This window comes from Pocillopora verrucosa, chromosome 4 (genome assembly GCF_036669915.1).
Source record: "Pocillopora verrucosa isolate sample1 chromosome 4, ASM3666991v2, whole genome shotgun sequence".
In the NCBI taxonomy this organism is placed as follows: domain Eukaryota; kingdom Metazoa; phylum Cnidaria; class Anthozoa; order Scleractinia; family Pocilloporidae; genus Pocillopora; species Pocillopora verrucosa.
The window spans coordinates 2,560,299-2,574,313 of NC_089315.1; the positions used below are offsets into that span (position 1 = coordinate 2,560,299).

Genomic DNA, 14,015 nt, shown 5'->3' on the forward strand with positions numbered 1-14,015 from the left:
GTCCTACCAAATTTAGGGCATTTACAGATTTCAGTCAGGCTGCAAACGTCACTCTCACATGGTGTTACAAACCAAAAGACCAAGATGACTTGTATCAGGCCAATAAACATCATTACAGAGTCCAAACTAGGTTTCTGGGAACAAAAGTTACAACATCTTCATTTCTAGATTAAGAACTAAAAGCAAATTCATTTCCGTTTATTGTCCTTTTAAAGCAGCAGAGCTTTGTCTACCAGGCAGATCTCTCGCGAAAGTTTATCGACATTCGTGCGCATTACTGACATTTTGCAATGCTTCTAGTTGGGAAATAAAAGGGTAGCAGTCCACTGATGTTTCTGTTTCAGTAAGATGAACGGTCATAAAAATTGCTAAATTAGGTTCCTCATTAGATGGACAATAAAGAGACAAACGTTATTGTAAAGGCTCACTATCGTGAATGTCACCTGTGTCTTTCCAACAGTCATGAGACGGCCAATAACTTACCTCATATGAGAGTTTAAGGTTCTTTGTAAAACGCATTGAAATACCCACAATCAGGCCGCTAAATATCTTTAATTGCAACTTTGCAAGAAATGGGAAGTTGTAAAACTAGCTTGCGTTTTAAATAAACCATCTTCCGTTAAAAAAGGTCGAAAGCAGATTCAAGGGCAATGTCCGTGCGTTTTTGAATAAATTATTTATATATAGCATAGTTTCGAACCATCCCTGTCTGTTTTTGATAGGAAATATCTGAGTGATTTTAGAGATATTATTGGTTGATATATTATGGACGGTTCACGGTGAATTTAGGCCCTATATTGGTTGAAGTATAATAAACCCAGAGAGAAAGTGATTCATACATATTAGAGACGACTAGGATTTTCACATATCATGTTTACAAAACTGATTTGTTGACGTTAACCTCCTGTTCATGCCAAAGCCAGTAGTCTTTGCTTTACCATCCGGTTTTGTTTTCTTCGCAATGATACCGTTTGGTTTCGAGCCGTTTTCAAATGATAGCTGAGCAAACACATCTTGATTCAGGGTTCGAATCTTGAAGCCAAGCAAAAAAACGGAAGCGATCTCTTCGGCAAAACAATTGAAATTCTCAAGCGTAGGTAAAACATCTAGAGGAGGTTGCACACAGCATCGAAGGTTAATCCCTCCTGGTAAGTTACTGGTGCAGTAAGACATTGGAGTAGTATTCATGTTCATAAAATTTTGGTGACAATCCTCGTTCTTATCTTAGTGTTTCTAAGTATCCAGTTCAAGCATGGAGATTTCGTGTTCCAACATTAACGATGGGAAAAAGTTGGAAATGTTTAAATTTAAAAAGGGTTCCAAATCCTTCTCGAAACTTCCGTTGAAATTAAACCTAACAAAATGTTGAGTCACGCAAAAAACGTATTACAATGCCTGAATAAGCATCCTTCAATTGCTGACCTAAAAAAGGGCATCCTCAAACTTAAACAATTGCACACTGTCGTTGTTCCTACAATAGGATTTGCGTTAGCTTTCACACTAGCTGTTAAGTAGACTTGAGTCTTCTGCTGTGAGTATTTTACTTCTTTGCGATAATTTTGCGGTGTCGGCCTTCTATGTTTTTGAAGGGTCGTTATTAAGTGTGTTCATCAGATGCTACAGTTGTATCCGATTGCTTTCCGTCTTCAACGTCTTCGGCAAAGAACTGTTGGCCTACCGGTATAAATGATTGAATTTTCCTCTTTCAAGTGCATAGTGAAGCTCAGTCTTGTCCTAGAACCTTCTGAAAACTTAAGTGTGTTCGAATATGCGAAGAAAACAGACGTCTACTGCTAGCTTACGGAATGTGTTAACGAGAACAGTTTCGCCATGGGAAATTGAGGAAAATTGATACGAAAGCAGACCATAAGAAGCGCCAAGCAGATAATAATGAATTTATCAGGTTTCAAATGGTAATTTGCATGAATACCAGTGGCGAGTTTCCTGAACTTCTAAAGGTTAGCCTCAGCTGATCCCGTCCTCAAAGAGCGAAGAACAGGCATATTTCCGGGCCAAATGGAGGCTATTTCGTTTATCATCCTTCAAATGTTTTTTGCAAATTAGCTGAAAAAATGTTTATCGGTACAGCTAACCATGCACTGCGTAGGTTTTTAACTTTTCAGTGCTGGTACAATTTTATGAACAAACAAGCATGTCCCCTCTTTCTTAACAACCACAGAACGCTCTCTCACCTTCAATCAATTATACTGAACGAAGACTTATCGTCGTAAATGTAGAGCTTGAAATTGGGGAATTCTACTTAAGGTATATTGTCGATTATGATCCATAGAATATTTTTACTCGCTCGTGACTGGTCTAAACACATCACCTTAACAAATATTTTCCCTCTTAAAACTGGGGTATATCTGAGGATATCACCCACGTGATACCACCCGATTTTCAAACCTTACATCCACTATGATAAGTCTTCGTTTAAAACTCAATTTAAGATGAGAGAGAGTTCTATGGTTGTTACGGAGGAAGGGAAATATTTTTATTCATAAAGTCATACCAGAGAACACTCGAGAGAAGACATCCCACGCTTAGAAAATTAAGTTGTTCGTAAATATTTTTTCACGTGTTTCGCAAAAAATTTTACGGATAACAAACATAATAGCCTCTGTTTTGCGCGAAGATACTCATATAATTGTTCTTGGTTATTATCTGTTCCTCGAAGCTCATTTCTTTTCTTGCCATCAGTTTATTTCGTTCCCTGCAGTCGTTTCGTTCCTCAGTTATAAACAGCAAATCTGAAACAGAAAAATTAAAAAAAAAAAATTAATATTTTTTCAATTTCCCATTTCATTTTCCCATTTCTCTTTCCCATTCCTCTTTCCCGCTTGTAGTAACATCACTGCGAAAATGTGATCGATATCAATAAATTCCTTTTCAGTATTTTGCTGCCCAGCTGTCACTTTAGAAGACAATGAAGTGTTCAACCAATCAACTGCGAATCATCGCCTTGAATCTGTTGCTTTTCGTCTTCACTAGGACTGTGGCATATCCCCCGGGGATAGAAGTTATAAATGTGACTTTCTGTGGTGAGTTCCTCTTTGGCTTGTGACAAATATACATCTTCAAACGTTAAAAAACCGTAGTAGGTTTAATGCTTGTCTTTTTTGATTGTGCAGTTCGATATACCTGGTGAGAGAAGTCCTTACTCTGGGATTGTTGTCGCAAGCAGCGATTAACGTTTCGATACTCTTAGCGGAAGTCATTATTCATTGACGGGGTTCGACTCAGATGAAGACTTGAACAATAGCTTAAAAGAGTTAAACGAAGTTGACATATTTAAACACAAACCAGTCTCCCAAAACACAAATTAATTAACCAAAACACAATCAATTTCTCAAAAACGTTATAAATAATCACAAATTTTATCATGTTGGTTTTAATAAATCAATTTTAATTTTAGCAAATGAAGTTGTGGACTAACTTCACAGACAATCAAATCAGATCAGATGTCTTTTAAACCCTATTTCCCTTGGGTGGGCGCCTCGCATGGGTCCTACTGCCCCGTTTGCGCCCTCCCCTTTGGATTTGTATTCTTTGAAGTTATTCGACTGATTCCTCCATATCCTTTGACTACTGTTACTGAATTTATTGCCAAATAAAGATTTAAACAGAAAATAACACAATCAATTGCGTTCAAACCAGTTTACTTCTTGTATTTTTTACAGGCAACTACGATAAGACTGCGAAAATCAAAATTTCTCCATGGCCTTTCATCCCTACTGGAGCTATCGTTAATTTAACAGTAATATTCACACCCGGTAAGTTGATGTCAGTGGAATATGAATATGTTCTATCGAATAATTTCGTTCGTGCTGTTGTTGTATTTCAAACATGCCACACGGTTCAACGTTATCCGTTTATTCAGTAAATACTAATCCTAGATATTCCCTTATATCACAAAAACAACTCTGCATCTGCGAAACAGGATTGGAAGAGAACTGGGCGACCCGTTCCGAGAACGTAACGCAAGAAGGAATGCAAAGGACGGATTATGAATCATTCTAAGCAGCATGATATGTCGCGCAGTCTGCAGCCCCTCCTTGCATCTAAGCAATTCGGAAAGTTGCAAAACATTGCAAAAAAAATTTATTGAATGTATCTATTGGCACTTTTAGTCTCCTCGGTTTCAACGCTTTGCATTCAACATTTTTAAAGAGATATTCAAAAACTCATTAGTAATTCATAACCCATTAACCTATCACATGGTAGATAATACATCACGTGCAGTGACTTTATATCGATAAACCTCAACCTTATTAGTATGCGGTGTTTTATCATATATAAAGACACTGCTCCTGACTTATGAATATTAATTAATTATCAACACAGAAACTGACACAACAAATGTTGGGAACATATTTAATGTTCTTTCAACAAATTTCACACAGTAAATTTACTTTTGCACCAAATTAATAGTACAGTTGTGAAATACACATCTGGAAAAATTCTCTATTCCATTAGTACAGTAATCTGGTAAAGGCATATTAGACAATACATCATCTGAAACTTAGTAGAAGAAAAGTACAAAACACGTGTGAGATTTGATTTTCTTGCATACTAATTTAATCCCTAATGTTTTTCTCGTACGCTAATTTCTAACGTTCACAAAAGCATAATTGTTATGAACTCTCTTGACACACGCTTTTCCAATAATGTTTTTGAAGCCGTTCAAAAAACTCGCAGCACGTGTTTTATCGGGTCAAAAACCACTCGGCTACGCCTCGTGGTTTTAAACCCGATAAAACACTCCTGCTCCTCCATCGCTGACGCAAATCGACAAATTCTTGAAATGCTTGGAATGTTGACATTTTCCGTATCTCTCAGCAATGAACGAGTTACCAGTAATCGGTTCCTTGTGTTAGCGCAACGTTGTTTCGACGTAATAATACTTGATTTGATGAGAGTACATCGCTTTTTCGCTCCCATTTTATTAAAAATGGATTTATGTAATGTTGATGCAAGGGAAGTGAACGTTTTTGTGTGATTAACCATGAAACATCTAATAAAATCTACCGATTATCCGCTCATCTAGCGTAGGGTTTATTGCGAAATTGACATCTTGAATATCACAAATTAATGGCCTGTTTACATGGAGGTGGGATACCCTAGGTAAGGTGAGGTTACCCGCGTATTCGGGGGGAAGGGGGGGAGTTGGAAACCGGCCTGTCCCTATAATCTCTTAGCTAGTCTTGATCACGTTTATATGGTAGATAGGATGACCCGCCTAAGCGGGTTGCCCGGTCTGCTGGGTAGGCTAACCCTCTCAGCCGGGGTGACAGTTTGCAATGTAAACATGTCATGGTGAGGTAACCCGCCTGGCCGGGATCGCGTTCATGTTACAAAAATGAGCAAAACAATACCGAAAAATACGGTGGCCCACAAAGGACATGCAATTTTTCTCTTTTTTTGTTATCGGGCGATAAATCTCATGTATCGCACGATAAAATCAAAATATCGCGCGATAAATGGGAAATTATCGTGCAATAAATGGAAATTATCCCACGAGAAATGATAAATTATCGCGCGAGAAATGGCAAAATTGTTAGGTCGCACGTTCAATTTTTAGACTTCCGCCGAAAAGAGAAAAACTCAGCCATGCCACAGACTGCAGCATTGTCGGAAAAGCAAAATTGCGGCTCAGTTTCATTTTTCTCTTTATTGTTGACAGGATTAAAATAGAATTAAAAGTTATGTCTCAATATTCTATCAAAAGGAAAAAAAAGTCAAAAATTTTTGATTTGGCACTTTTGTATGTTTCTATGATAAAAAATAACGAAAATCAAAAATTGACATCAATTTTCAATTTTTGATTTTAAACGAAAATTGAATAGACGAATGACAAGCGGATCAGAAATACGGGTATGTTCAAAATTTTCACATTTCTTAGCCGTCCCGTGCAGAGCTAAAACGTTAAAACACCCTTTTTTATGTCCTCTTAGCAATGAAACCTCACAGCGATTTAATCACGTTTTTACTCTAAACTCAATACTACATTCACATATTACGCCGAAGCGAAGACATTGTAGCGCCAGAAACCGTTAACGCATCGAGCTATTGGCGAAAATCTTAAAGGACGGTAAAATACTGACGTTTTTCGGCAACGTTTCACCACACGTCGCCGTTAAACTCCTTAATTACAAATGCGATAAAAACCTCGAGAAACTTCACCCCGGCATCCCGGGGTTGTAAGATTGTATGTAAACGCGGGCTTTTTATCGACCTCGGCTAGGCGGATAACCTCACCCAGCTGGGGTCCCCCACATCCGTTTAAACAGGCCCTAACTTTAAATCTCTAAGAAATACCTCAGTACAATCTTATTAGTTGTAGGTTTTTGATGAGTAAATTACGGCGGCTGAAAATATACTTCCTCAAAGAAGAGAGTTAGTTATCAGCGGAAATGGAAATTATTTTACCAGGCTGCTTCTCTTTAGGATTGAAACAAGCGATAAGAAACACGAGGAGATCAATATTTTGAGGTCCAGTTTGTTTCGGAGAGATCCAAAGGATTTTGAGATGCCGCTCCTCGCTATTTTTAACTACAAACACTGTCGCGGTTTATTCAACACTAAAACTTTCTTCGGTGATGTCTTTGGCTAATTTAAGTGACAATCTTCGTATTTTATTTTAACTGCACTATTCCTTTCAATGAACCGCTCAGTAGCCGACGCATTCCACGGAATAGCCTTCAGGCGTATTGTTCTGTAAATAAAACACACAACCAACAATTCCTCTATTTATTTACTATTACGAAGGGCTAATGCTCGAAACATCAGCTTCACAAACTCTCCCCACTTGAGGGCATACTGCGCCATGTTTCTTACTGGTGTTTGTTTCCGACAGCTGTAGATGTCCTTGATGTCACTATTGAATACGAGTATGGGTTAGAATCGGAAAGCAAGGCGGTTATTAGAGGCACGAATGACCATTTATGCGAAAGCATTCCAGACTTGTGCAACTTTCCTGCCGGTGGTAAGGTGTTTTGAAGCGAAAAAATGAAACTTTATGCGGATAGACCATCGGCTGTTATTTATTTATTAGCATGTCTATTTTTTCCCAGAAACTCAAGTGAAGACTATTTCTACAAAATTAACAGAACTTCCACCATTTTTGAAGGTAATCAATTAATAAATAGGTGTTCAACCAGCCATGTGTTTACAGTGCTTGAGATTGTTATAAGGTGGCACTGCTGCGCTGTTCCTATGTTTTTTGTTTGTTTGTTTGTCTCTTTGTTTGAATTTTTTTCTATCTTTATCTCTATTCAGCTTACTATTTCACCAAATAGGTGAGCTTTGATACCCAACAACCATTGCTCCCGTATCCATATTTACAGTGATTTTCTGCAAATGATGGTGATAATGATGATGATTTTCATCAATGCTCATGTCATAGTGGTCGTTGCTTCTACAGAGAAGCAAGACAGAGCAATCTATGTGTTTACGTTAAATAAATTCTACTTCTGTTTTTATTCCTTAAACCATTAGACGCTGACCGTTAAAGCAAGAAATCAATTTTTCAATGAAGAGTATATCATGTTTCTCTGTTTTGATGCGGTGTTCAAAGTGTACTAAAAGGCAAGAATGAGTAGCTGACTCGCGAGGAGGAGGACAAATTAAAGAAATAGATTAGACAGTAGGATGGAAAAATTTTTGTGTTAAAACTGCGAAATGTCTCTGATAACAACGACTTTATGATATTGATTAAGAGAATTGTCAACAATAAACCTACCTAGGGGAGTGTAAACTAGTAATGAGTTACACCCCACCCTTAAACAACGAGTGCGAATAGATCAGAGGGAGTAATATATCACTTCAAAATAGAATGGAACTGACGACCTGTTTACAAAGTGAGTCACTTAGACATTTAATAATCAAAAGAGTCATCTTGAAACAAAAAAATACTGTAAGACAAGGTCTCAGAGTCAAAACTTAATGAACAATACTAATAAATTGAATACTTATCAGGTAAATTAGTGATCGATGTTTTACTGTTACTACGTCAGCTTGTGTCAACTTCCAAGTTAGTACAACAGCTCATAGGAAAGAAAAGGGGGGGGGGTTGGGGTGGGTTGGTTAGTTTACTAACAACTGTTACAAAACGGCTGAAAGTAGGCAGTGAGAGATTTGATCTCTTAGGGGCTGGTAAGAAAAGGGATACTGGGGACAAAGTTCGTTTGAGTCCGCTGTGACTACGAAATGAGCCAGCCTTCAATATAAAACAAGAATCAAAAACGGGTTGCAGTCAGGAGAGAGGAACAGTTCGCGCGAATAGAAATATAGAATAGATATTCCAAGAGTGCGAAAGAAGCGGACTTAAGCTTTTAGACTCTTAAAAAGCATATTACACACGGTGCTCCCTTCAAAGTCCGAAAGATCAAGCAGAGGTATATGGTTGGACTTGAGACGTCCTCAGCGTAACTCCTTGATTGGCGATCACTGGGCAATATAATGCTCTATGATGAAATAAGTCCACACTAAGGGACAATCGAAGTGCTCTGTGAACGAACTCGTGAACTGACAGATGACTTACATGAATTTTGGATTATATTTAATGTTGCTTAGGGTAAGGGTTTAGGGAATTTGTGGTTGATTGTCATATTTAGAGTAGGAGCAGTAGTTCAGTGTTCGCTAATGTAGCAAAGCAACAAAATAACGTTGAGATAAGAAGGCAAAAAACACACGATAAGAAATGTAATGATCGATTTTGTCCCCAAGCTCATGCCATAACAGAAAAAAAGGCTCTCCTCCACTATGCCTTCGCGTTTCTCCTCATCTTTGACTTGGTCGTTATCCCTTGTTCGACTCAGTCTAGTGTCCCTTAGCCACGGCATCGAGACAAAGAAACATAAACATCATCCTGGTTAAAAAGTTGCAGTCCTTCCATTAACGGTCAGCATCTGGCAATTCAAGAAAAAAAGAAAGGAGTGTGCCTTTTAATCGGGCGCGTATATTTATTTAAACCTGTTTCTCGTTTCTTAACATAATGACTTACGCAAATCAACCAGAACTTAATCTAATGCTCATTAGTACCAAGAAAAAGTTAACAATTACCGACATGGCCGAAAAACAAGTTATGCGATAAAAACAGAAAAAATAAATGTGAATAGAAGCTAAGGATTATAATAAGGAGGCTTGAAACTCAACCATGTCACTAAATCTATTACCTTGAAAAATGATGGAATTGCTGCCAATTTACCTGAGTGAGTGAACACGTGAGTCTCTAAAAGAAAGGAAACAAGTAGATCAGGAAAGGGTACAGAAAAACAGGAGGAAATAATAGTTATTAGCATCGGCAATAACGCAAAGCAAATTCAACAACAATTATTAACAGCTGGTAAATTTGTCTAAGCAAATTCTATTGCGCGAGCGTGCTTCAGATTCCTATTGTTCACGCTCAGACGTCAGCAAAAAAATCCCTCGAGAAAAAGATTTTCCATCGGGTGAAAATGTTATAGAACAATTGCGTTCATACGGCAGCTGTGCGTTCATCGAGATATGAAGAACGGGAGAAACTTGGAGAGCACCAAAAGAAGCTAGAGTTGCTCTCTGCTACGCCTCGAGCAAATCTTACGCATCTTTCGTGCTCTCCAAACTTCCCGCGGTGCTTCATATCTCAATGAACGCAACGCTGACGTATGAACCAAATGTTAACAGCAAGGAGCGTCGAAAAGAAATCATCAGCTAAAAAGATATGCTTTTTTCTGAAATTTTTCAGATGTTCCTTGTGGAGAAAAACGGTAAGTGGTTTGAGTGACACGAAATCAATCCTGGGGTTTTATGATATAACATAAACGATTTGGCTAGGATATATATCTAAATGTGCAAATTTTCACGATTCGTGAAAAGCCGTGCCTATCACAGCAGCAAGCCCCCCATTAGGAAACAGTGCTGGCCTAAAATATTGTCAAGGTGCAGATAGACCTAAAGGGAAAGCCGTGAGTTTAGTACTTAGTGTCCTATTTGAATGGAGGGAAAAGAAACAACCTGTGCAGAGTGCAGAGCTGCATATCGACCACAGGAAGCCATTACGCATGGCGACATGTAAAACCGACTGGCATGTTTGAACTGAATGTGTCCAAGAGCTGCAACTGTCATCGGTCGTTCTTGTAATTGGGCGTTTTTAGTTTGCATGATTTGTCAAATCGTTTCCAAGAGTATGCATTTTCAAAAGAAAAACGAAGGGATGGGAGATCAGATTGGCAAATTACAGATCAGCGCCAGGAACTGTTGAAGTTTCAGTATTCTGTTCCTGTAATAAGAAGATTCTAGACTCGAATAGAACAGAAGGTCGACGCATAGACAGATCAGTCAACCTTACTTGATCGGCCAATGCATCAACAACTTTATCAATTTTGACCGAGCCTTTACATTTTCAGTCTGATCATTCATATACCCTACTATACCGGTCTGCAGAGTACGTGCATAATTCTTGGCAAATCTGCATTTTTGCAAAAATTTCCCTCCCCTTGAAGATAACCTTTCCGGTCGATTCTGAAGGTATTATGTATTTCGTGTACGCGTCAAGGGAAATAAACAGCTGAAGGAAACAAAAGCATTAGCTATTGATCAGGTACTGTCGAGAATCACGTGGCGAGGAGTTGAAAGTGAAGCAGCTTTTATGCTAAAATTGGACCATTGCGATTACTTGTGCCCTATTTTCTGAAAACAAGTTTTCTGAATAAAAACTGAATGTAAATTGGAAAATTCTTCCCTTTTTAGACTTGCTACCGTTGAGTGCCCCAGTTGTAAAGGTGCATCCACACTTTCCCGTCATTATGTATATGAATTCCCTTTCCGTTTAGCTCAGCTTTTTTTTTTTTTTTTTGTTTCCCCTTGGTTACAATAGTATTGTGCCCAATTTTTTTTATTCACACTCTAGAGAAACCCTTAGAGCCTCATTAAAAAATACAATTTAAATACTATGTTATAATAAATTGAGAGCGAGGGTCGGATGGGAAACATATGTCGGCGCGAAGGGCATGACTTACAGAACTGACCGCTGAGGATCGAAAATTTGGAAAATTTTCTTTTCAACCAAAATAGGACGTGATAGACGAGCGCACGCGGGACAACCACAAATAAATTCTACAATGAAAAAAATTCCTTTATTCTTTTGAATTAGCACAAGACACTCATAATTAATGGAAAAACGCGACTTTTGAAACTCTTAAACCTTTGCATCTGAACTCGCGGACAGTAAACGACATTGCCCTAAATCTTTAGAGTACATTCACTTTGCAAGTATCTTTTTTTTATATAAATATTATTTTTATTAAACATCTAGATGAAAATCCACTTAGTTTGTCGCTACAATTTCTTGAAGCAAAAACATACCAACTTTTCATTCTCAGCGAGCACTTTAGGGAATTCTAGTCGAGAATTACTGAAGCTCTTTTATTATAACTGCGCAGCGAAAAATAAAGGCTTAAGACGGAGCAACCAGTTAGCTAAACTGCGTTTTAAAAGAAAGATTTGATCATGCTAAAATAATGAAATATTTGTCGTTGTTTTTTGACGTTCAAAGTGTCCTCTTGGTTTTCTCCAAACCAAATGCCTTTAAAAAATTACATTCTGGGATTTCTCCCAGTAAGGCGCCATTTGATGAAGGGGAAAGATGTTTCACTTTCTATGAGTTTACAGGTAAATATACAATAGATTTCTGACCAATCAGAGCACGCCTAATGTCTAAATCTGTCGAAATCATGTTATAATTCTCTTTAGTTCTGTAATCAACTTACCGGGGGTTAGTGTTACACTTATCGTGGCGAAAGTTCCAGTCGCTATAAAAGGCCATGGAGATATTTTGATTTTTGCTGTATGGTCATGAAAGCCTGTCGACAAATCGAAAATTTCACTGAGAGAGTGTCACTAGTGTGTTCCAGACCATCTTAAAAAGGCTGGTAAACTCGTCAGAAAATCATGATCATAAAAAGTTTCTAGACTCGTTAAAATATAATGACCAGGGGATTGTCTTTGCTGAAGAACCAAAAATGATTCCCACATTGAAGCTTTGAATAAACGCATGAATTTGATTCTATCTTTAATATCTTAGATGACTGACGGATAAATGATGCAACACAACAACAAAAACGTAGGAAAGGAGAGACAAACAATAGCTCAATAGCTTCCCCTTTTTGTAACGGTTTTGTTCGTCTGATTGTTGAAGTTTACCAATGGACTGCTTCTGGGTGGAGAGATTTATTTATTGCGTCACAATGAAATCTGCCTTATCTCCCTCTAAAGCTCTGTCAATAATCTCTAGCCCCCCCCCCCCCCCCCCCCACCCCATATTTTTTCCCTTTCAGCGACACTGATCCCCCCACATTAGGTGTTGAATAACAACTGGTCGCCACTGCTGCAAGCTAGGACTTCGGTATGTATTTGCTATATATTTGGTTTATCTATTTATCGTTTTCATGCGCATGTCACAGTAATACTTTTTGAACCCACTCCAGACTTTGATACCTTATTGCACTTAGTCGACTCCGAATGCGTACCGCCGACACCCTTTCCTATCCTGTTTAATAACAGGAAAATGTTCTGAAACAGTTTCAATAAAAATGAAATGAAACAACTAACCATCACAGATCGACGCATTTTTAAATTCTATTCCTGAGGGATATCCTGCTCCTCCACCGATAACGAAAAGGAACAAGTTCAAGGAGATAGTTCGCCACACAGCTGATTGGCTGAAATCATCATTTTCTTCGTATCCAAGAAGTGGATAGCAATATCTGTGGAGAATAGTTAATTTTAATGTACGACGCAACAAATCTTTCTGATGAAAATAAAAAAACCTACACCTATTATTCCTAGCAACCTTGTAAATTAAGAAGCATGTAAAACAAGTACGTTAGTAAAAGCTGAGTAAATTTTCCGAGTGTTATACGTATTTGTAGGAAGACAAGTTAATTTTTATTAAAGTTAATCCTTCGATACTACTGAGATAAAATCGATGGATAGAAAGTTGTCCATAAGGGACCTACAAAAAGTTGTAATGTAATAAAAACTAACATCTTCTTGACATAAATATCTACAACCCTCTTCATAAAGGTTTATCTATAAATTCAGAAACTGTGATCTATCTTTGCAGTGAACCGTTTCCTGAATAAACGAAAATTGAAGTATACTAACTCCTCTCATGAAATGGAGACGAAAGTTATCAATCTTCGTGCCGGGAAATGAATGATCACTTTGGGTAAAACTATTGACAAAATATGTTCAAGCATAACCGATGGAATTAGTAAGATCACCTGAAAATTGACTATGCATATCTGGCAGCGTTTTTGCGAGATATATTTGTCTTTTTGTTTATCAAATGATAGAACATATTTCTTTTCAGGAAGGAACATAAGAAAGAAATGTATTGTGAGTCGAAAGTCGTGGTACATTATGTTAGACTTAGCTCAAAATCCAGTCTATTCCGTTTTCTTTTCTGATATTTTCAATTTTGACTTTCCCTGAATCATTCATATCTCGACCTCAAATAAAAACATGACGAACTCATATAGGTTTACGGACTTTTAATTTCTTTGACTCTCCAGACACGGGCCGCTATGTTTATCTCCCGCGCCCGCCTCTACGTACAATGAAGAACTCTTAAATCCCTCGTGCATCGACGCTTTCTTCAGTTGAAATTCCGTTGAATTGAAAGATCACTTACCTTGTTATTCAGGTGTTGTTCAACGAGCCTTTGTCGATCTTTTGTCGTAATCAAGATTTGTGAAATTAACTACAATTTAACAATAGTTCCAAACCTACCAATATTTTTCAATCATTATGTAAAAAAGCTAACCGGAAGCGAAAGTAAGAAAGATTAGCTCATGAACCAAACGGGAAACAACCTCTTCAAATAACTGTTCGTTCAGCAGTTTATTAGGAACAATACTAATTGGGCGTTAAAAGAAAAAGACGCTCTTCCATATTAGTTTAAATGTTTGTAAAAAAGCTTTTTTTCGTTTTGTTTATTTCATACGGCCAAGGGTACGTACGGGACGTGCTCT

General features: G+C 37.8%; 2 protein-coding genes and 1 long non-coding RNA gene across 4 annotated transcripts in view; 1 reads left to right on the top strand and 2 right to left on the bottom strand.

Moving 5' to 3' along the window:
• The first annotated feature begins 932 nt into the window (after positions 1-932).
• LOC131794462 (uncharacterized) lies at positions 933-7,960 on the top strand. The gene is made up of 6 exons (XM_059111981.2): positions 933-1,148; positions 2,894-3,041; positions 3,681-3,773; positions 6,857-6,985; positions 7,074-7,129; positions 7,498-7,960. Exons 2-6 carry the CDS (start codon positions 2,927-2,929, stop codon positions 7,582-7,584), a joined length of 480 nt encoding a protein of 159 aa, XP_058967964.2. The 5' UTR covers positions 933-1,148; positions 2,894-2,926; the 3' UTR covers positions 7,585-7,960.
• Positions 7,961-8,241: 281 nt separating this feature from the next.
• Positions 8,242-14,015, bottom strand: part of LOC131779566 (uncharacterized) — a 40,724-nt gene continuing 34,950 nt past the window's right edge. Inside the window, exons 5-6 of one of the 2 annotated variants that reach the window (XM_066164866.1) lie at positions 9,209-9,232; positions 8,242-8,909 (exon numbers count right to left, since the gene is read on the bottom strand). In XM_066164866.1, the coding sequence (XP_066020963.1) occupies positions 8,896-8,909; positions 9,209-9,232 (38 nt within the window). In that variant the 3' untranslated portion in view covers positions 8,242-8,895. Of the gene's footprint in view, positions 8,910-9,176; positions 9,233-14,015 lie in introns of both variants that reach the window. The other variant, XM_066164865.1, reaches the window with a different exon arrangement.
• On the bottom strand, positions 11,751-13,784 carry LOC136280159 (uncharacterized). Its single transcript, XR_010717150.1, has 3 exons — positions 13,676-13,784; positions 12,592-12,746; positions 11,751-11,843 (listed from the first exon to the last, which is right to left on the bottom strand). It is a non-coding gene; the product is annotated as an uncharacterized lncRNA (long non-coding RNA).